Source organism: Megascapheus bottae, chromosome 15 (assembly GCF_031878675.1).
Source record: "Megascapheus bottae isolate mThoBot1 chromosome 15, mThoBot2.hap1, whole genome shotgun sequence".
Lineage (NCBI taxonomy): Eukaryota > Metazoa > Chordata > Mammalia > Rodentia > Geomyidae > Megascapheus > Megascapheus bottae.
This window is the reverse complement of record NC_143523.1, coordinates 30486030-30510290: the sequence shown is the minus strand read 5'-3', so window position 1 is coordinate 30510290 and position 24261 is coordinate 30486030. Positions and strand designations below refer to the sequence as shown.

The 24261-nt window shown below is 35.3% G+C and overlaps 2 protein-coding genes and 1 pseudogene across 7 annotated transcripts in view; 2 read left to right on the top strand and 1 right to left on the bottom strand.

Annotated features, from left to right (window-relative positions):
- The window catches only part of Rnls (renalase, FAD dependent amine oxidase), a 310493-nt gene extending 303805 nt beyond the window's left edge, over positions 1-6688 (bottom strand). For 2 of the 4 annotated variants that reach the window (XR_016537827.1, XM_090346318.1), the window contains exons 1-4: positions 6402-6687; positions 5656-5761; positions 4960-5102; positions 2002-2160 (exon numbers count right to left, since the gene is read on the bottom strand). Coding sequence is in view for 3 of the 4 variants with exons in the window: in XM_090346318.1 (XP_090202444.1) it covers positions 2002-2160; positions 4960-5102; positions 5656-5761; positions 6402-6519 (526 nt within the window). In the remaining variant the exon portion in view is untranslated. Of the gene's footprint in view, positions 1-2001; positions 2161-4959; positions 5103-5655; positions 5762-6401 lie in introns of all 4 variants that reach the window. The other 2 variants (XM_090346317.1, XM_090346316.1) reach the window with 2 other exon arrangements.
- Positions 6689-7509: 821 nt separating this feature from the next.
- LOC150054116 (lipase member J-like) lies at positions 7510-22583 on the top strand. Of its 3 annotated transcripts, none has more exons than XM_090346314.1 (10): positions 7510-8940; positions 10356-10467; positions 11298-11415; positions 12175-12274; positions 12783-12892; positions 15235-15371; positions 15762-15908; positions 20525-20596; positions 21114-21185; positions 22307-22583. In XM_090346314.1, the coding sequence occupies exons 1-10, from the start codon at positions 8915-8917 to the stop codon at positions 22538-22540; spliced, it is 1128 nt and encodes a 375-aa protein (XP_090202440.1). In that variant the 5' UTR covers positions 7510-8914; the 3' UTR covers positions 22541-22583. The 3 variants fall into 3 exon arrangements, with proteins under 3 accessions (XP_090202440.1, XP_090202439.1, XP_090202441.1); XM_090346313.1 differs by having other exon boundaries at positions 12076-12274; XM_090346315.1 differs by lacking the exon at positions 15762-15908 and having other exon boundaries at positions 12076-12274.
- On the top strand, positions 13666-13788 carry LOC150054117 (small nucleolar RNA U3; annotated as a pseudogene).
- Positions 22584-24261: the final 1678 nt, after the last annotated feature.

Sequence of the window (24261 nt, the reverse complement as noted above, 5' to 3'; positions counted from 1 at the left end):
GTATTTGTACACAATGGAATTTTATGCTGCTGTCAGGAAGAATGACATTGCCACATTTGTTAGGAAATGGAAAGACTTAGAAAAGATCATATTAAGTGAAGTAAGCCAGACTCAAAGGAACTTAGGCTCAATGGTTTCCCTCATTTGTCATAATCAGTAGAAACCTTGGGCTCTCCTAGCAGAGATTTGCAATAGAGCAAAACCTTGATACAAAAGGCCATATAGTATGACGCTAAATGAAAGGATCTCTAGGATATAGAAACATAAGCCATATAATGAATGATTGTTGTTCTTAAGGTACTATGTTATCTCTCATCTCTTTTGCTGTCCCTTGGTTATCTCATATTGTTACAGTATCTCACTTTGTTACCTGATATATCAGATATATTTGTATTTGGTTATTTGAAATTGGATAGGGAACAGGGGAAAACAAGATGAGGGGTGGGGGTCGGAGAGAGGGAAATGGGGACCAAGACATGTGAAATGGTATCAGTGTATGGGAATTAATGCACCATCTGTCTGGCAAATATCATATAACCCTTCTATTAAATACAATAAAAATATATGAAAAAATATCCCATTTAAAACTATTTCCAAAACATAAGCTATATACATATATAAAACATGAAAGCCAGTAACTATGCAGTGTGTAACTGGAAGGCAACTTTAAAAAAATACCTTGCTTTAATTTGCAAATTCTGACCAATGTATTAAATATGCTAATAGCAATTGTCTATACTCAACAATACTCCTCAAAAGATAATTAGGAATAAGTACCAGTAATTATCAGAAGCTACTTATGGCAAAATCTGGATGGTGATTCCTTTACTATTTCCATTGCATGTAACATTAATGTGACTGACCTCACAGGCATTTGAAACTGGAAAGGGTAACTTCATAAAATACAGCTTTATGGAAAAAAGGCTCTTATGAGGTTCTTCCAGTGTTGGAATGGAATTGAGTTAGCTGGCAAGGTCAGATTATGTGATATAAAGAAACTGTCCTTGGTGACAATGCCATTCCTCCCCTTTTTCCCTTGTCCTCTTTTTGTACACATTCTAGCTTTCCTTGGGAGCAATTAAGTCTTTTTACGGTGCTTTACTTTGTTTTAAACAAATGAAATTTAGATTTTGAAATTTGAGTTTTCAAATTTCCCCAGGGAATACTAAGAGATGGCACCCTCAGGACAAGACCAAAATCACTCAGGGGTGTGTTTCTTTGCAGACTCTCAATCTGTTATTTCCTGCATTGGTCAAATAAAAACTGGGTTCTGTAGACAGACCAAGATTTCTAAGGTTAACAAAGCAAAAATTCTTTAAAAAAATTCTCTGCAATGATGTGATAGCTTCTATGTGAAATGTGACTCAATACTATAAAACAGTGATCTTAGGCTTCCTAAATAAAATATTCTAGCTATCAGTAATCTATCATGTTTTTCTCGTATATTATAATTTTGTTCCTTTTAATGAGGAAATATTTCTTTTTTCCCTTTATCAGATGTATTTCCCTTTGACTATAGTTCTTTTATAATTTCACTGTTTAAACAAAAATTTTGGTTTCTTTTGCATAAATTCCTCATTATTTCCACCACTCACATTTACATATGCCTTTCACAATGGTGTTAGGTAACTCCCTTAAACATGTAACCATCCAAACAGCAACTCAGAGGGCAAAAATATAGAAAATGTGGTGCTGGAAATGAGGCAACTCAAGTAGAACTGGTATAACAAAACTTTTCCTTTCTTCTTTTAGGCCACACCATTACACCTCTGTCAACAATACTAATTTCTTGAAGGCAAGAGCAAAATCAAAAATGTTTAAAAATACTGTCTGGGTTTTGCTTTGGCCTCTGCTGCTATCAAGAAGTGGTCCAAAAGCAGTTTTTAAGACAAAAATTCCATAGGATCTATATGATATTCTTCATTAAGAGATTCAAACTGTAGTCACAGAGTATCAAATAAAACCCATTCCCTAAGGAGGTAAACAGCAAGGCCCACTCACAGTTCACAATGTCACCCTGAAGTTGCAGGATCTGTGGAGCTGGCATGGTAAGGACCACAAGATCAAAGCTCTCCGGGTAGCCGGTTTCCTTGGAGACTTCCCATTTGTTATTCCGCAGGTTGATCTGAGTCACACATCTTCTGAAGTGGACTTCTGCACCTGCTCAGAACGCAAAATCAAGTCCATGCTTATCAGGATTTGCTATATGAGTGAGGGAAAGATGAACCATTAAAACTAGACTCATCCAAGTGGACAAAATTCTCACGCTTGCTTTCTTCAGTCACCAGAACATTTTATTTCTAACTCAGTGGCAATTCCTCTCCATTATCACCATCACCCTTTTACCTTGCTATTATGTCTTTTTTTTTTTTCTGGCAAAAACTCAAGTACAATTAAGATAACACCAGTAATCATAGTATCTTTCATTGTGCATCTATTACGTCAAGTATTGAATCAAAATTATCTTAATTAATTTCACAAATAAGTAAAATGAGAACTATGTGGTGGGGATGAATATTATTGATGTTCATTACATACTTATATGAAAATATAATGAAATCCATTCTTTGAAACAAGTAATATATGTAAATAAAACACTGCAAAAGACATGCAAACATTTACAGAGCTCCTCAAATAACATATATTTCAATCAAGTTGTTAACAATGAATTCACCCTAGCATTAGCTGGAAAGGCAATATTCTCTACTAAAAATTAACATTCTACTAAAGAATCTGATGAAGGGCTCTGGAGGAGAAATTTAAATTCTTATAAATAGATCACTATCTTCATTAACAAGAATCAGAGGTAAGAGAAACCTTGAATATTCCCTCATCTTAGCACTCTTCTTAACAATTATAAAAAATACTTTAATAATATTTACAAGATATATTGTACATTACTGTCTTCCCTTTCATTCTCTAAGCCCCAAGAATCACAAATAATTGACTGTTTTGCTTCTCTATACAAATACAGCAACTATAACACAGTTTATGATATACTAGATATTTATTCAGTTGTTTGAAGAAATAAATTATAAACCAAAAATGTGAAAGAAATAGGCCATTAGATCATCATAGTAAATGAGTACATCAAATACAGACTTTTCAAAACACTTCAAAAGAAAATCCACTTTTATTCGGCCTTATGTATAAAAAGCAGAAACAATAAAGTTGAAATGAGGAAACTCAAAAGCACATGAAAGCTCCCACTCATCTTTTTTTTTTTTTTTCTTTTGCCAGTCTGGGCTTGAGCTCAGGGCCTGAGCACTATCCTTGGACTTTCCTCAAGCCTAGAGCTTTACCACTTGAGCCTCAGCACCACTTCCAGATGTTTTCTATGTATGAGGTACCAAGGAATAAAATCCCAGTCTTCGTGCATGCTAAGCAAGCACTCTACCACTAGGCTAACCTCCCGACTCCTCACCTACTCATCTTTACTTGAAACATTGCCTATTTCTAGTCACTAAAGACCTGGCTCCAGTCCTACTTAGTACCTAAAAGCTTTTGTTCTCTTGAACTCAGTGTGCACTTTCCCACCTATGACAATCCCTGCCTGTATCAGTCATTTTGATATGGATTCAATATATCTGCATGTGTTAGTATTATTTATTTGTTGATACTCTAAGATTCCCTGATATACAGGTAATCTCATCTCAAATATTTTGTATTGTCCCTTCATCATGCGACCCAGGCCACCCTACCGTAACATTCAAAATGTTTCTAGGAGATGGAATGTTAGAATTCACATGATGCTAACTGGGTCTAGTGATCACTCCATGCTTGAAAATACTAACTTACCCAAAGGCTCTGCAAAGACCTGAACTAAGGGAAGGTGTAAATCAATGGAGCTCTTACTCCAGACACAGAGCTAGGTTTCACTTATGATTATTATAATAATGTTATATTATAATAATATGTTAATAACATAACTATTATACTATATTATAATATATTATACTATATACTATATTATAGTACATAATTATATACTATCATAATATAGTATTATATTATATTATAATATAGTATTATAATGTATTAATGATAATATTATTAATAATATACTGTTATTAATATAACATAATGTATTGATGTAATATAATATATTAATAACATATTATTATAACACTAATATTATGTAATAATATAATGTCATACTATTATAATGATAATAATTATTATTATTATATGGAAAGTCTCTCCCCACTGACCTCACTTACTTCATAGACTTGTTCCAGACCCCAATTAAATCAACTGATCCTATTTTATTTAAGATTATACAAAATAGTCTTTTGAAAAGAACAGTTCTATTCTTAGTGGTGGTGGTGATGGTGATACATGTGGGTTTAGAAAAGATTAAAGCCCGCTGGCCTGAAATACTCTACATGCCCCAGCTGAATTTCTTAGAAATGAATCCTGATGTCCTCAAAATATCCAGTATAGTGGATTCCAATGGTTCTCTAAGTGTGTTGCCACCCTTAGGTCAGCAGTGTCATTACACATTAACTGAGGGAGGACCCTGCCTTTATTACCTTTGTTTCCCAGCACATGGCATCCAATAAAAAATGAAAACTCTGAGACAGCTAGCTCTAAAGAATGAGAAGACTAGGAAAATTTAAACACTTTATAAATGTAAATGTATTACTGCTATACATTTAATCAATTTTATCCCCAGCGTTCTTCACTGTAATTTCCTGCTGAAAGGTTTTAGTGGGCTTCAGAACACATTTCTAGTAAGTAAAGTCATGAGCCTAAATAGACAAATATTTTTCTTTCTGGAAACACTCACCAGAGACTCTCATTACTGCTTATTTTGTGAGAAGAAAAAGAGCTATCAAGTGGCAAATAAGAATACACCATCTTACATTTTCTATGTATTATTACATTTAATTATGTGTGTAATGCCATTTTAGAATGCTAGTTTTAAAAGAAAGAAGAAGAAAAAAAACAAATTCCCACCTGACTTTTTCAGGTAATGCTTAGTAATTGAGGAAACTCCCTGAGGTGCCACAAAGTTGCAGTCTCCTTCATTCACACTCATGCCTTCTATAGGAACAGCCAGAGGCGTCAAAATCCCCACAGTTAACAGTTCGTCATAGAAACTGAAATCAGTCAACATACATAATAGAAATGAACATTATATGTCTACAACACGTCATCCTTTTCTAGCAATTCTTAAGGTACTATAATTCCAAACCCTAAGTTGAAATCTTCATATGGTCAGCTCAATGTCTACTTTCTGCTACACAAATTTGGAGGAAGAGTTGAAATAACTCGCTGATATTAGCCAAAGGTGTCTAGTTTTCCATACAATTCAAAATTAAAGACAATAAAAACGTAGAGAAAGGTATTCTGGACATAGATGTTAGCTTTGGTTAATAGTGACTTCCACCATGGATACTTGTCCTCTCATCCAGTAATATTTAGTGAGCTCTGTATCTTGTTCCAGGCAGACTCTCAACTACCTACACATCCTATGAACTGGGTATTTCAATTTCCTACTTTACTCAAATTAGCCTTTTCTAACTAACCATCACCAACCAAGAAGATAGCATAATTCGGTTGTTATAAGAGGCAAAGTCTAAAAATGTGCTTAAGATCTTTTCCTCATTTGATATCTTGTAAGACTGAGTCCATCTGTGGCAACTGACTTACATTTGGTGTTGTTTGGCATAATGAGGAGTGCGGGTGATATACTGAGCACCCAAATCCGCTGTACACTGGGGATTATGAGGACTGCTGGTGGTAATCATTCTTCCCCCTTGAATGAAGTCACAGGGAAATACCAGTGCGTTAGTGTCTTTTCCAGGACCGTTCACCCCCATTATACTCCCTCCCTCCCAGGGATTTTCTAGTTAAACAAAAAACATCAAGGAACATTAATTCTGAAGTGTTTGACATCTACCATTTCATCATGAAGTAGATGATAGATAATACTTAGGGACTTGTGAGAAATGTACCAGCGTCTTGCACTGTTGGTGAACACATGTAATGTGAATCAATGCAAAAACTCAGTAGATAAATCTCCAAGTCCTGGAGGAAAAAATCACAGATGACCGAGTTAAGGAAGGCTCACTTGGGTTGTCTTTGACAGGATCCTGGTCCGTAAGAGAAAGCTGCAACGACAGGGACTTAGCCAGCCAGCCATTTCCTAGGGACATGCGAGGCCTAAGCAGGCCCAGGCGGGCTCCCCCAAGCGCAACCTAGCTAGCTGGGAAAAGGCGCTTCGGGTCACGTGACGGCGCGTGCGCACAAGCGACCCTTGGCTACGCGCAGACCCGGCTTCCTTCTCACACGCTTCGCCTTCTTACATCCCTTGGCCCGGCCTTGTTAAACGCTGGGGATCCACCAGCCTCTCCGCCCCCCACCCCACCCCGGGTTTGTCGGGACAGACAACCCACCTGAGTCCCCAGCTTTGTCCCACACGGCGAGGTACAGGGGACCTGTCACCTCTTTCCTCAGCAGCGCGGCGCACAAGCTTCCTGTCAGCCCGGCGCCCACAATCAGCACCCGCGCCATAGCGGCCTGAGCCTCCCGGAGTCTCGCGGCGAGCTTTAGGGGAAGGGCGGCCCTGCCTGCCTGCGCCCGCGGCACCCTGACCGCCCGCCTGACCACGCCGATCACACCCGCGCCCTGCCCGGCCCGGTCCGCACTGGTCACCCGCGCCCCGCCCGCCTGCCCGCCCGCGCCGGTCCGCGCCGCCCCTGCCCGCGCCGCCCGTCTCCCCCGAGGCCTGCAGAGGGCGCCGCGGTCCAGGCTTCCCGCCCGCCACCCCGCCCAGGCCTTGGTGCTTGCCCACAGGCCGCACTCAGCCGCTGGGGTGACTGTCAGGAGAGTCTCCGGGGACTCCCGCCTTGGAGGGGGAAGGGGAAGCCTACCTGCCCGCCATGGCCGGCTCTCCTCCCAGATCTCAATGGCCACCACGCACGTGAGAGGGAAGAAGGAGGAGGCAGACGCTTGGGAGTTGCGATCGCAAGTTACACTCCCTTCTCGGAGTCTGTTTTCCCGTCTGTGACATGAGGATGAGAATATATTCCAAAAATCATTTTAGATGGAAGATACTTCACGTACAAGGCCCCTCCACCTGTGGTTAGGGTCTCTTACCAAAAACTGTCCTTGTGCTCCGAGGGATAATAATGATGAATAAGTGAAGGAGAGCAAGCGTGACTCTTATCCTTTGACCCAGCAGTGTCTTGGAAGTGCTCAGTGAAACAACCAAAAGCAATGTGATCTCTGAACTGTTAAAAAGTCAGGAAAGTAGTATCACTGTCGATTTTTTAGGTCTAGGTTCTAGGAATGAGTAGGTGATATTTGGCTTTTTTTTTTTTCCTGAGGCTTGATTTATGTCACTAAACATGATAGTAATATAAGACAAGATGGTAGATAAGTGGGAGGGAAGAAAGAATACTGAGGAGTGCAGAGGATCAAAGATATACATTGTAAAATACATATCTAGGTATCACACTCACACACATACACACACAAAGGCACCTTTGTAAAACCCATAAAGGATGGAAGAGGGATAGGAAATAAAATTATAAAAGAGCAGTAAAATTACACACGTATAAAACATGGACCCCCTAGTGTCCATTAATGAATACTATTTACAAATTAGGAAATAAAAGGATATGGGCGTTAAACTGGTTTCTAAATAACTTGTTACCTGAAAAATGCTAGAAAAACGAGTAGCAAATAATAAAGTTGATGAAATTGATGATGATCGCCAATTTTAGTGAAAGCATTTAAAATTTTCAAATTTTACTTTATTACACTTATTACACTGATGATGGATTTATGTTACAGAAATAGATGAGAATGAGAAAACTATGGATGAATACATTGCCTCGGAGAAGATAGAATTGCAAACTACTGCTTCTTAGATATAATCTCATCAAATTGTTGAACAGCAAAGTTCAATTATGTATCATCTGCAATGTATTAATGTGCCTAGCAAAACTTTCTCATTGTATTCTTGCTAACTTGAGCATTGGTCAAGTTGTGAGGGTAATTGTCATTGAAGTAATTCATCACTTAAACTCAGAAGTTTACTTTGTGAGGGTAATTGTCAGTGAAATAATTCATCGCTTAAACTCAGAAGTTTCAAATTATTACAATAACCTTTTCACTGGTTTTCTTACTCTCAACCTCTGATCTACAGTTAACATGTAGATCACTTTTTATTGTCTTCAAAAACGTTCATGTTCTTACAGAATTAAGTTATACTGCACGAGTAGAATACTTGAACATAAATATTCAGCAGAATTTACACTATAAAATGATGGTTTGAAATTTATATTAATCATTCTCTGTTTCTAAGGCCTTGTCATGGACAAGATGATTTTATAAATCATTTATCCAGAACTTTAGTTTGTTAAGGCCTAGAGTTGTCTTGGTGTCTTGTGATTTCCTATTATTCTCAGCCTAAGGAATTGGTTCAATATAAGTCCACAGTGTCGTGGTGTCTTGTGATTTCTTATTATCTCAGCCTAAGGAATGGGTTCAATCTCAGTCCATAGCTATACTGTCACTACTGGTTCCACTGGCACTAGAGAAACTTTACAGAAAGGTAGGAATGACTAGGTGAACCAAATAAAACAGGAACTGAAAAAAAGCTGGAGAAATCCTTTGTTCAAATATTTGTTCTGTTTAGTGACTTTTACTTTTTTCTTTAACTTCCCTTTCTCACTATTTGTCATCTTTGTAAAGCTATTCTTGTCATTCAACTTTCCCTTAAAAGTCACATAAAAGAAGTCTCTACACTTGATCTAATCACACTTGGAAGTTATCAGACTTTTCGACTTGTTTTCTTACGTAGTTATTGTTTCCCTTTTACTAGAACTTAATGCCATAGCCATTACCATATCCAGTTCAGTATCCCTGGCAACTAGAATGAAATTTAGAACTGTCAGCGGCTATGAAGGTTTACTCAGGGCTAAGAAGGTATAAATGACTTTTGAGAATAATGCTTAAGGCAAAGTAGGCTGGCTGGTAATTCTTTAGATAATTTTAATAATTTTTCTTTCTCAGAAACCGATTTTATAGTATAATCTGATTGTGCTAAAATAAAATATGTCAGCTAAGTATATAGCTTGGTCTATCCTCACTTTATTATTGAATAATCAATGGCATGCTTAAGGTGTTTTAGGGATCATAAAGCCAACATGCAAAGCTCCATTGAAAGTGATAACATTCGAATTTTTAAAGATTTCAACTGGCTGTTTGTGTTTCATCTCTACAAATTAGATGAGGATATTCAGTTTTAATTTTTATGTCTAGAAAATAGTTTTATAAAATTAGAGTACTTAGGCCATTAGTAAGTCCTAAGGTCATTATGATTTGAGTATAATGGAACTGCCAATATAAAAATAACTTACATTCATAGAAATGATTTGAATGCAAGTGATGGTGAATTAACTATAGTGTATACGTTGAGAGAGGTAGAAGTTCCATCTATCTTGGTCAGATCATTTGGGAACAGCAGATCTTCAAGGTTTCCTTTCTTAGAATTTTGAAAATATATTCAGTCTTCTAGGAGAAACAAAATTAGAGTTAATCAACTCCACCAAGATAAAGCTAGGGTTCATCAACATCATAGTACTAAGTACTCCAGATACAATTAAAGGTCCATGTGCAAAGTTAGGCAGGAATCTGATCCAAAATTTAAAAACATCTTAAGTAAAGCATCCAATTGTAACAAAAGTAGGCTTTAAATCCCATTTACAAAGGAAAGTAATCAAGTTTCTATAGATGAATATTTTACTTTAGGAAGCGTTTAAAAAATAAATTCAAAGTCATGTGCCAGTTGCCCATGCCTACACCCTAGCTACTCATGAAGCTGAGGTCTGAGGATCATGGTTCAAAGAAGACCAAGTAAGAAAAGTCCTTTGAGGCTATTATCTCCTATAAACTACTCAAAAAAAAAACCAGCCAGTAGTGGTGCTGTAGTTCAAGTGGTAGAGTGTTAGCCTTGAGCACAAAGAGGCTTAGAAAATACGGTTATATCATTCATCCAAACACAAAATAACTTGAATATATGATGATTTAAACTCTCAGAATTGTGCCCCCAAAACTATAATGAAGACTTCAAAGAAGGAATTTGCCATACAAAATAAGTTAGTTGGAAAAGTATAGATTTTGGAATTAAGCAGTCTGGATCCTAAATCCTGATTCCCAACTAAAGACTGTATATTTTTAGCTAAGCTATTTGATTCTTCAGTGCCTTAATTTTTTTCCATCAGAAAATGGCAATATGTCCTACTCACACCATTATTAGCTTCAGTTTTATAAATGGTATTACTTTCTTCAATTTTTAAGTATATATTCTTTTTGCATAAATATCTCCATTTTATATATAGATTCGAAATGTGGTACCTTTTCACACTGATATATTCCATCCTAATTCTTGGAAGTGTTCATGACGTCTTTCAACAAAGAAAATCTTTGAACCCTGAAGCAAGTATGAATATTGTAAGTTGTAAACAAATCTAAACTACTGGAATAACAGAGAATGATACTTTTCAAATTTTAGAATTTTTAAGCCAGTAAATATCTATCTCTGCATGAATATATTTGAAAGAGATTATTACTGTTCTCATCTATTATTCTGTACTACTATCAGCCTTCTATGATAAAATGTAAATATACCCATACCTTCATAGGGAATGTACAATTTATTTACAATATATTCACATATGTACAAATTTGAAATATGTACATTGAATTCATTGACTTGAAAACATGGATGCACATATATTTTTAAAATGCATGTGATGAGTAGGTATAGGTGTGAAGGAATAGTATGTAGAAAAGAAAACTTAGTGGACTGTTTCTTGCAATATCTCTTTGACAGTAATGATTTTGAAAGAATTTCTCTTTGAAACCCTGGTGTTTAAGACTAGTGCACAGTAAATACGTACTGCTACACAAATGTTTAACGGAAAAGTACATGGGCTAGGGCCATGTTAGCACCTCTCTATGTCAGAGGTGGAGAAAGGGTTTGTGGTTTGATGCCAGTCTGGGCAAAAGAATTAGTGAGACCATATCTCAAAAAAGAATCTAGGCATAATGATGCATAACAATAATGGCAACTACATGGAAGGCAGAGGAAAGAGGACTGTGGTAGGAGTCACTTACGGAAAACTCAGGAAATTTGATCTAGAATATGAAGCCAAAAGGTCTGGGAGATGTGTCTAAAATGTCAAGTAAATTTTCACATTATATGAGTTACAAATGGCAAATTTAATTGAAATTAACCACAATTTTATGCTATAAGTAAGGATTTCTTTGTCCTTATCCAGAGCCAAATAATTTCTTACTGGGGCTACCCAGATGAAGAATATAATGTTATAACGGAAGATGGTTATATCCTTGGCCTTTATAGAATTCCTTATGGGAAGACAAACAGTAACAGTTCAGGTAATATTCAATTGAGGGTAGACTAATGAAGTTATGAATTCTTTCATTTCTTTTAATTAATCTCAGAACATAGTGAAGGAAAGTATTTTAAGATAAAAGGAACAGTTAATGTCTCATGTGTCTTCATGCCTCTAGAAGAGAAGCAAGTTTTCTACTGGGTTCTTGTTTAAGTAGTTTTAAGGTATGTGGAGCACAAGTTTTCTTCATGCAAAACTTTCTGTACTACTTAATCACATTAATCATCAGAATCAAAATGATCACATGTTGATTTTCTAGAATTTCCTTGTTTGATCATGTAGAACCACATCGTTATTACTCTTTGGATTTGGCAAAAGCTGGTATATAACTTTTTGTGTGTGATTCTCTACTCTTATAATAGCAGATTGATCAAGTTGGATCAAGATGGTACCAGCCTCATGGCTCTTTATCTCGATAAGTACAGGGGTATTAGAGGAGTGTGGTGAGAAGTGCCCTTGGATTTGTCATTTTAGATCTGCCAATTATTAATGGAACATTATATATTGATTACATTTGCTTGTTCATCTGATTCCCCCAATAAATGACAAGAGTCTATTTTCCTCAAATTTTCTGCCTGAAAAAAGTGTTTCTCATTTAGATGCTACACAACTTGAAATTTGAATTTTATGCCTTTTCTCCCAGCTCAAAGGCACGTTGTATACTTGCAACATGGTTTACTTACATCTGCCAGCAATTGGATTTCTAATCTTCCCAACAACAGTCTGGGCTTCATTCTGGCAGATGCTGGTTACGATGTGTGGATGGGAAACAGTAGAGGAAACACCTGGTCCAAGAAACACGTATACCTAGAAACAAATTCCAGTGAGTTCTGGGCTTTCAGGTAAACATAAAAGGAAGTAACTTTTGATTTTAATTTTTAAATGTCTGTTGAGTATTTGTTTTGAATGAAATAATATAAAATATAGGTCTCACATTTGTCTCAACTCAGGATATTCCAGAGACCACAAAAATGTATATAGCTAGCTTGAAAACTGTAGAAAGTTTGTTTAATTTTGTACTAGTTTCTCATTATTCAGCGGTAATTTAGTTTTCTCATTTGGTACCTTGCTGATTAACTCCACCCTTTACCAACTTTTGCCCTCTTTGACATATTAAGTCTTTTCCAGTGTATTCATAACATATACACACTTTCATTGTGTAGATCTGCTGTGATTGCACTTCCTCATGAAGCCTTTAATCCAGTAGGTACATTTTACCATATACATCTTGATAATGCCCCCCAAATAGAGTTGAGAATGCTTTTATTTATATTCATGACATATTCTATATCCTCAAATGTTGATGAAATACTAGTTGAAAATGTTATTATCTCTCTTTTTGTTTTATAGTTTTGATGAGATGGCAAAATATGACCTTCCAGCTTCCATTGATTTCATAGAGAAGCAAACTGGACAAGAAGAAATATTTTATGTAGGCCATTCACAGGGTACTACTATTGGTATGCCAAGAAAGTTTTTATTTGTATATTTATGTCTTTAAAGAATAATGTCTAAAATAATATTTTTATGTCCTCTGTATAAGAAGGCAAGGTGGCCTGGCTCTGACAGCTCATGTCTGTTATTCTAGCTACTCATGAGGCTTAGATCTGAGGATCAGGGTTGGAAGCCAGCTTGGCAATACAGTTTGTGAGACTTTTATCTCCAAAACTGCCAAGAAGTTGTATCTCAAGTGGTAGCACATGATTTAGCAAAAATGCTCAGGGACAATGTTCAGGCCCTGAGTTCAAGTCCCAGAATGAGTACTAAAAAAAAAAATGAAAGAAGGAAGGAAGGAAGGAAGGAAGGAAGGAAGGAAGGAAGGAAGGAAGGAAGGAAGGAAAACAAAGAATTTTTTTTAAAGATGTTAAAATTAGGGTGAGTTTGATGGTCTAAGTTATCGTCCAGTAATCCAGGACACAGAGATAGAAAGATCACAAGTTAAGGTTGTTATGAGTGAAAATTAGGAAGACCTCATCTCAGCAAACAAGTCAGGCCTGGCACTAAATCCCTGACATCCTAGCTACATGAAAGGAATAGGCAGACTTCAGTCAAGTCTGTTGGGGGAGGGTAAGCCAAAACATCCAAGACTGTATCTAAAATAAACGGAAACGTCAAAAGGGCTAGAGGCATGGCTAAAGTGTTAGTAGGGTGCTTGTCAAGCAAATGTAAGTCCCTGGTTCTAATCCCAGTGCTGACAAAAATATAAATACATAAATTAAAATATGTCTAAAACAAGACTACACTTTCAGGGATCATTTCTATAGTAAGTTACTAGAGAAACTCCACTGACTGTGTAGAGGACCAAAGTGAATCATGTTGAGATAAGTCAAGACCAAAGAAACAAAAGGCGCATGGTAGCCTTAATACGTGGCTATTACAGCCAAATGGTACAAGAGCGATGACTCAATATTTGGGTACTCAAAGTTATGGGACATGGTCTTGGAGATATAAACATAACAATATAGACATAAAAATCTATGATGGGCTATGTACTCTATAAACATAATATTTTATTACATATATTAATGCTTAATTTAAATTATGTTCTAAAACCTTAATGTCAGTGACTGTATGCAGAGATTCCCTTCTTAAATACTTGTTTGTTAAACATGACATTTGAAATATGATGCAAAAATCAAACAATAAATTCTTTTAAAAAATGATTCATGGAGAGTGCTATCACTTCAGAGCCTTTGTAGCTTGTGTGACATATCCCCAAACCCCAGTCTAGAGAACAGGGTTTAGGAAAATGATCCTGACTGGCCTAGTTTGCAATTATTTCTATCCCTAGATGAAATATAAAGGCACAATCCAATTTTTGAAAACTAGCTGCTTTTATCATGTATAAAAGACAAAACACTACTACTAAGGCAACCAACAAGTAGATACTAAAAGCAGTTCCTACTCTACACCCAGCTAAGGAAACCAGAAGAAACTTTGAGCTCCAAAGACTATTTTTGTGTCTATTTAGAATTTTTTAGCCAGGTGCGCTGTCTCACACCTGTAATCCTAGGTACTCAGAAGGCTGTGATCTGAGGATCAAGGTTCAAAGCCAGCCTGAGCACAAAAGGATGTGAGACACTTATCTCTAATTAACCTCTAGAAAATGGGGAGTGAGGCTTGACTCAAGGGGAGGGTGGTAACCTTGAACTGAAAAGCTCAGGGACAGCACCCAGGCTGAGTTCAAGCCCCATAACCGCCCCCACACACCAAAAAAAAAAATGCTCTAAAACAAGTTTACCTTTACTGATTCTCAACTGAAGCACAGTATATGATTCATCTATGTGAAAATTTTAGCTCATTTCTATCATTCTAAGTTATATAAAGATTCAATATTCCTGATTTTATTCAACGTAATTTTCCTTAGCCATAAGGTATATTGTTTTAACTCAGAGTTTGTTACTAAAATCATTTTTGTGGTTATATGTAAAATTCTAATTAAAAGTATTATGCTTGGCTGGTAGTTTGGCCTAGTGGTAGAGTACTTGCCTAGCATGCACTCTACCACATACATAGAAAAAAGCCGGAAATGGTGTTGTGGATCAAGTGGTAGAGCTCTAGCCTTGAAAAATCCCAAGGACAGATCTCAGGCCCTGAGTCCCAGCCCAGGACTGGCCAAAAAAAAAAATAAAATAAAAAGTATTATGCTATAACTAACATAGTATCACTGCTAAGTGATTAAAATTGTTGCTGAGATAAGAAATGTATTAATGAATTTTTGAGAGGCTGATTTTAAACTGTAGTCTCTGTACCATCTTTTTTATATTCTGGACTTACTAACTTATATCATATTTCTTTTCAGCTTTTATAGCATTTTCCACCATGCCAAAGATAGCTAAAAAAATAAAAATATTCTTTGCCTTAGCACCAGTTGTTTCCATAAATCACATAAAAAGCCCTTTATTTAAAATGGCAATCAAGTGGAAGTCAGTAATGAAGGTATGTTCTACCATTCTTTTCTGCAGTTCATCATCTAAAAATAAGCCTTCAGTATTTGTGCAGTCACGTGTATAAAAATGGGATTTTTAGGCTTTATTTATATAGAAATCTTGTCCATTTCTTTTCACAAAGCAAAGGAATATTATTTACTTTATCTTTGGACACCTCATTGTGAAAGGAAACCCAGTGATCAATTCACTTCTCCATTCCACTGCCAGCTTTTCTCTTACTTGTACTTGGGATCAGATATGCTAGGGGTAAATACGCTAGGTTTACATTTCTTAAACTACTATGGAATAAATCATTTGATTTTATGCACAGTAAACACATCAAACCATTTCTTAATTACTGTGGACTTTCAAATGTGAAAAAAGTAAACTTGTTTTACAGGCATTTTTTGGCAACAAAGAATTCTTACCTCAAACCTCATTTAACAATTTCATTGGTTCAAAATTGTGTCCACAATGGATTTTTAATAAGATTTGTCTCCATGCCTTGTTTATGATGTTTGGACATGGCTCAAAGAACTTTAATACGGTGAGGATGACTTGTACTTACATGTTTTTGTTTTCTGTTTGGGGGATTTTTTTTTCTTACATTTTGCCTGTGAGTCATTTTGAAATTCATCTACATATATGAGTAGATTTTTAGATTGTTTTGTTGGTGGTGGTGGTGGTGATGGTGGTGGTGATGGTGGTGGTGGTGTGTGTGTGTGTGTTTGTGTGTGTGTGTGTGTGTGTGTTTGTGTGTGTGTTTCATGAGGCTCGAACTCTGGGCGCTGTCTCTACCTAGGGAGCCACAGCCCCACTTCCCATCTTTCTAGTGATTAATTGGAGATAAAAGTCTCATGGCCTTTTGTGCCTCAGCCTCCTGAGTAGCTAGGATTACAGGTGTGAGCCACTGCGTCCTCCTCTCAGATTGATTTTTATGGCTAAGATTGGATAAGTAATTTGCATTTTCAAGCTGAGATTAGTTTAGCTCTATATTGATTTGCAGTTAGGATGGGAAACTTTAGTAGCTTCTATTATTGTGTATTACTTTCTTGACACTTAAGCTGTTACTATTCAACTATTTCCCACAATTCCTTCTCTTATAGTTTGGTTCCTAACAATCTTACTCCCCCCTGTTGCTTCTTTAATAATCAGAATTAGTGCCTGTCAATTTTCTTTAAGTTTCTAGTATTTAAGTTTCTAGTATTACCAGGGTGGCACGCAGTTGTGGATTAGCAAGAATTGTTGGGCAGAGTTAAGAGTGTATTCTCTTATAGATATAGGCATCTATTCTAACTTTTTAATCCAGTGAATTAAAATCCAGATTTCTCAGAAGTAGTTTCAGCGTTTAGGTGGTGGTTGGTTCTTGCATTTAGACTTTTAAAAAAGCATCTCAGTTTGAATAAGCTTATACAGAAGGTTTTATTTTTGTTGTTGTTGTTGTTGTTGTTTGCCCATCCTGGGCTTGAAATCAGGACCTGAGCACTGTCCTTGGGCTTTCTCAAGGCTAGAGCTCTACCACTTGAGCCACAGCACCACTTCCAGCTTTTTCTATGTATGTGGTACCGAGGAATCAAACCCAGATCTTCGTGCATGCTAGGCATGCACACTACCCCTAGGCCAGACTCCCAGCCTACCGAGGTTTTCACTAAATTATCATATACATTTTCATGCCACAAGGACAGGTTGATTTTATTCAACCTTACGAAGATCTCAGCTATAAAGACAACTATAAGCATAAGAAATGTTTCATAATATGAGACTATTCAGTTCTTACTCTTTTGTTTACTGTAGTATAAGAAATCTATTTTCTTCATTTAGATATATAACCCCCCTTTAAATATCTCCCTTTTCTCATATTTTGCACACATTCCTTTGAACCTACTATGATAAGTTTGGAAGAATCTGAAGTCATTATTCTTTAGCCTTATCTATCCAGTCTACCACTTGGATATTATATTTTCTCAATACTACATGTTTATCAATTATAATATATCTCTGAAATTTACTTTTCCATAAATTATTGAAAAACTTAGACTGTATTTTTAGTCTTCAAATTTGTGGATATTTTTTCTGGGCCAGAAGTAAAAGCACTATGTGTAGGTTGCAATATAGTTGCAGTCCAGAATTTTGACTTTTCCCTATTGTTTTGTGATTTGTTTTCTTTTCTATTTTTTGATGACAGGATTACTGATGACAGAAATTTTTACACTGAGAAAAAAATTGATGATAAAAAAACCTAAGATGTTTGGGTGCATTTATCAGGAGATTCTGATTTTTAGTTATTCTTTTGAGGTGTAGGTTTTTCCTTTGTGTTTATGACAAAGGCAGAGATTCCCAAAAACATCTCGGATTCTTTATGAATAGGCTTTTCAAGTAGAAGGATAAATTCTTAGTATGCTTTGGGTTATGAAGACTTCTGACTCAAATTAAGGCATGGCAGAAGGAATTTCTGTGGGCGCTATCTGAGAAACTAAGCAATAAAGTGGGCCTTAGTTGACTACAGGGAGAAATTAATGTTAGGTGGTGAAATATAATCCTACCCAACCAAGAGTTTACGTTATAGAATGTTTCTTTTAGAAAGTTCCATTCAGTCCATTTAAAAATTGTTCTGTCAGAACTTTTGTCTCTAGTTTTAAGCTCCTCAGCTGCAGTGGAGTTAAAATAACTTATTTTTTCAGTTTTACTCAGGTACTATTGGCAGACAGAATGATTTTTATTTGAAATTCATAATGTAATCATTTGTTGTACATAGGTACTGTCAAATGAATATCACAATTATTCTCAAATACTTCACCTTTTCGTTATTCATTTATCCATTCATAAGACATTTGGATTGAATCTTAGATATTGTGAATAATACTTCAAGGAGCATAGGGTTTCAGGTATCATTTGGACATTCTGATTCCATTTACTTTTGATATGTGCTTAGTCATGCTAATTCTCAGTCCTGTGGTAAGGCCTATACTGTTTCCTATCATGGTTGTGCTAAGTAACATTACCAACAGTGTAGAAAGGCTCCCTGTTCTCCACATGTTATCTTCCATTTTTTGTGACCATTATAACAATATAAGGTCATGTCATATTGTAGTTTTAACTGGTGTTTACCCTGATGATTAATGACTTGGGTTTTCATTAACCAGTTTGTTAATTGGTATGTCTTTGAAGTGTTCTGAGCCTTTGTTCACTTTTTAATCAGGTTATTTGTTTTTATGCTATTGAGTTGTTTCAGTTCATCATGATTTCTTCTAATTTAAGCATTATCTGTTTGTACCTATATCACATACATTTGATTATTATATACATATGATTATTTTCATTTTTAGCTTTAGTTTCTTTGATGGACTGGTTTGACAGAGTGTTTTTTTTATTAATTTAAATGCTATTCCTTAGAGATATTTTGTTATATTATATATCATAGTTCTAATATTCATGGTATTTTTCAGACATTTTATTTAGTTCACTGATCCATTTTTTACTAATCCAGCGTGGTTAAACTCAAACAGATTAGGCATAATGGTACAGTAATTTCCCTTGAAGGCAGACCTTGCTGAAAAGAGTATAATTTGGTCTATTTCTATAGCTGCCTTTTCTTTCATAATGGCAATATGAGAGTTTCCTTTTTCTGTTTGTTCTTCATTATTGATATGTATTAATTGTACAATAAAATGGTTTCATAATGACATTCTTTCTTTCTCTTTATATATATTATGCTTGATCATTTTCACCTACTGTGTTACTGCTTTCTTTATGAGACAAGCTGTCTCAATGTGTAATTCAGGCTGAACTCAAATACTCATCTTTCCCAATGCTGGGATAACAGGGGTGTATCAATATACCCAACTCTGTTACCTTTGCTAAATCTCCCTCCTACCTCTTCTTTTTTCCATTCTGTATCTCTAATAGTCAAAACAATCCCCCATTTATTGTCACCCCAAGTTCCACATGTGAACAACAACAACAAAAACCCAAACATGTGATACTTATCCTTGTAAGACTAGTTTATTTCATTTAACCTGGTACTACCCAGTTCTAATGAAAATTCCCAGTTCTACTCATTATCCTACAAATGAACGTATCTCATTCTTCTTTAAGACTGAATAAATAGGGGGTGGGAGTTTGGCCTAGTGGTAGAATGCTTGCCTAACATACACAAAGTCCTGGGTTTGAATCCTTGATACCGCATACATAGAAAAAGGTGGTAGTGGTGGTAATGGTACTATGGCTCAAGTGGTAGCACACTAACCTTGAGCAAGCCCAAGGACAATGCTCAGGCACTGAACTCAAGACCCAGGACTGGCACAAATATATAAATACATATACCCATTTTTTTTCATCCATTGATGCAGAGGGAAAGGTACAATTGGCTGGTGAGAATGTAAATTATCCATTCCAGCTTCTATGGAAACTACTACAAAGGTTTCTGAAAAGATACAAAAAATAGAACTTGTGTTATGATTTAACTATATTACTTCTGGGTATCTAGAAAAGAAAATGAGTCACTGTACAGTAACGATACCCACATGATAATGTATATTCATAATTTAGTTGTCTTGAGGAAATTTTTCTACAATATTCTTTCTCAAATCCTGCTAAAGCCTCATAGTAGTTAAAGATGTCCTCCTAAGACTTCAAAACTTCTGTTCAGACTTTTTCACAGATTAGCAATGTATCCATTTCTTTTCATTTGCTCCTCTGTACTGGGATGTGTGCTTGAGTGAGGGTCTGTGTTTCATAAAGCTGTGATTCTCTATACTCACCTACCATTCTCTTCAGTTTTCTTTGGGAGGATACTGGTGTACCTTTCAACCTTAATTCCTGGATGAATGCAAGTTGAGCTGCTCCTTTTCAGGATGTTTGGCCTTTTACTTGTTAAGGTAGAGTGGTCACTACTGAATCCCACTGATGCTGGACTAGAAATTTGAGCTTCTTTGTGTTGTTTTGAAAGATAGGTTTTCTTTGTTTTGAAGGATATTTGCTTACTGTAGTATGTGTGTGTAAGGTTAATCAGTTTTGGTTGGAGATTACAAATCAAATAAGTTAGAAATATTGATATTATTTATGAAAATTGACTTTTCATCCTTTGAAATAATTATATACATTAAATACCAAATTATTCTTCCTCTTATTGAAATAAATATAAATGCTTTTAAAAAATTTCAGAGTCGTTTGGATGTGTATTTTTCACACAACCCAGCAGGAACATCTGTTCAAAATATTCTCCATTGGGGTCAGGTAATAATGAAATTTATTTTAAACTATTCATGGCTTACTCCGTTTTTGAGATACCATGTCATGCCATATAATGACACTTTAGAATGTTTAGATGAAATTATTACATATCTTTTAAAATTCTTTATTACTTATAAAATGTATTATGTCATAATTTATTAGATCTTCTCAACTTAAGCACGATAACCATCTACATTTCACATATAAGTAAATGTTCAAAAATTAGACTTGCTTTTTTAGGAATGGGAAAAGAAGGTTTAAGTTGTATCCTGGCAATTCTATGGTGTAAATATTCCTACTATGGCTGCTTTCAGCCTATCAATGTGTTGTCATTGTGTTGACATTTGGGAAAAGAAACATGCAACTCATTAGTTCTTATAAACAACAGAGCACTGAATGAAGACGGTAGTAAATTTAAAAGATGATTTTATGATGGATGCAAAATAATCTGAATAAAGAGCAGTGAAGAAGTAGGAAATGAGAAAATGAATACAGTCTGTTCATTTTTTTTCTATTTCAGCTTCAATATTCTACTCACTTGAAAGCTTTTGACTGGGGGAATACTGTTTTAAACATGATTCATTTTAATAAGGTACATTGTTATATATAAACTAAGAATGATTTATCTTTCTGATTGGTTCAAATAATTTTGTCATAGATCAAGGATCATTTGTAAACCTTCAGAGTATAATAGTACATTGAAAAGTACCAATAGAGGACAGTCATACTGATTTGGATTCTTATCAGCATTGCCAAACAAAGCGATTTTTCATGTTTCTATGTATTTAACAATAAATATACCTTCATTGGTCTAGAGAAGTTAACAAATAGTTGAATAAATGATCATACCTGAAAATGAAAAATATTGCACTTATAAATGTACAAATCTATATTTAGTTGCATATGAAATGAAAGACATAGAAAATTGTTTGCCTTTAAACCAGGTAGTCTATTTCTAAGGATAGGATAATTACACGTAACATCGAAAACAAATGAGAAGTTAATGAGATGGCAGTAAAAACAACAAAAAAACAGCAACTATATAAGTGTAATGACTAAATTCTCTTAAGTTTTTCAACTCAATTCTACGTGACTTCAATTTTTGTTTTTTTCACCAAGTTTTTCATGCCTCAGCTGAAGGTTTAGGCCAAACTCAGTGAGGTGAGAGTTGACCTTGACTGGAAATATTTATAAGTATTAATTAAATTAATTAATTAAATTAATTATAATGTCTAATATAAATTTATTAATATTATATTGGTACTAATACAGACATAAAAATGATCAAAATACCTTCATGCCATTTCATCATTACTTGAAACAATACTTAAGAATTTACCTAGACTATGGAATATTTTAATAGAATTAAAATAATAGGTTATATCTTCATTTAGATTTATGCTTGATTTCTTTCTTTTTTTATTGTCAGTCGTGGGACTTGAACTCTGGGTCTGGACTCTGTCCCTGAGTTCTTCAGCTCAAAGCTGCCACCCCTACCTCTTGAGCCACAGTTCCACTTTCATGCTTGATTTACTTCTGAGTGAAACTTTGCAATATATTTTATTTCATACTCTTATTTCCACAAACCCACTAAGTTTAGACCATTAAATATCACTTATGTTAAAATAGTACTTAAGATACATAATTTTAAAATAGTAAAGATAAATTTCTAATTTTTTTGTGAAAACCCATATTTTGCTGATTTCTTTTTAGACAACTCCTCCATCATACAATGTGACAAATATGAATGTGACAATTGCAACTTGGAATGGTGAGAAGGACTTGTTGGCTGACCCTGAAGATATTGAAATTTTCTATTCTGAAATCACAAATCTCATTTACCACAAATCCATTTCTCATTACAATCATATGGACTTTTTGCTTGGACTAGATGCCTACCAACACATTTACCATGAAATCATTGATATTATCCAAAATATTCCATGAAGAACCAGTATTTCATATTTAAGGACTTAAATACTTGCTGCGTAAATCCAATTATTTTTCTCACTTTTTATACCTTCTTACATATTAAATAAAGAATTCAACAAAGTGACCTTTTTCAAGTTTTTCCTTGCTCCAAAGCCTTCTGTTTATTAGATCAGTGGTATTACAGGAGAAATGGTAAATTATAAGTATGTCCAAAGTCTATTGAGTTTCTTAACAGAATTTAAATATCTACTATCAGGACCAATTTTAAAATGCAAGAGATAGTCTTTTTTTTTAAGTTTTTATTGTTTTCAAAAGAACATGTACTTTCTTTACTTATGAAAAAAGAACTTGGAGCCAGCACAGTGGCTCAGGCCTGTAATTCTAGCTACTCAGGAGATTGAGATCTGAGGATCAAGGTTTAAAGCCAGCCCAGGCAGAAAAGGACCTGAGACTCTTATCTCCAATTAACATCTAGAAAACGGGAAATGGGGGTTGGCTCAAGGGTAGGGTGGTAGCATTGAGCTGAAATGCTGAAATGCTTAGGGACACTGACCAGGCCCAAGGGATAGGGAGGTAGCCTTAAGATGAAGAGTTCTGGGACAATGCCCAGGCTTATTTCAAGCCCCATAACCCACAAAAAAAAAAAAAAAAAAAAAAAGAAGGAAAAAAAGAAAAGAATTTGGAAAAGTTCTTGGTGATAATGAAAGATGACTTTTCTATGTACTGAATGAAAAACAAAAACATTTCATAAATATGAAATTGAATTTGGGGAATTTCATCATTTTTGTTCATTTCTTTTTATAGAATATTATTCTTAAAACCATGTTTAATTTATTATTCTTATTTTTCACTACTTTAATTTTGGATTTGTATTTTGGTATTATTTACATTACAATCCTATTTGTTTGTTTAATGTCTTTCCGTGGCTTGCAGTAAAGTTTCACTTTTGCTATGATTGAAATGTCCCCTCTAAAACTACAGTATAAATTTAACCCCATTTGTGAGGGTTAAACAAGTGAGATTTTAAAGAAGTGATTATTGGATGGATATATACATTCATGAATTAATAGATTCATGAGCTTTTGATTTATCTTCACAGTAAGCATATTATAAAACATTACTTAGTTATATCTCTCGAATATTTACTTCTTACCACATGATATTTCTGTTGACTCAGGACTCTGCAGACAGTCCCTGTCACCAAGACCTTCAGCAGAAGGGACATTGCATTGAAGATCTCCTATTCACAGAAACATTGGATGAAAAAAATCTCTCTTCTTTTTTTTATTTAATTTTACTCTTATTGTCAGGGTAATGTATAGAGGGGTTACAGTTACATTCACCAGATACTAGGTGCATTACTTCTCGCACATTGATATGCCTTCTCATGTTTTGTCCCCATTTCCATCTCCCCACCCCCTCCCAATCATCTTGTTATCTCCCCTTCCCTTTCCTATTTCAAACAATCAAATAAACATATATGCAATATACCATATAATAAGGTAAGATATTGTAACAATATAAGAATAACCAAGGGACAACAAAAGATATGAGAAATAACATAGTACATTAAGAATAACAATCACACATTATATGGTCCTTGTTTCCATATCCTAGAGGTCCTTTCATTTGACCTCATCCTATATGGCCTTATGTATCTAAGTTTTGCCCTATTGTAAACCTCTGCTAGGAGAGTCCAAGGTTTATAGTAATTATCACAAATGGGGAAACCATTG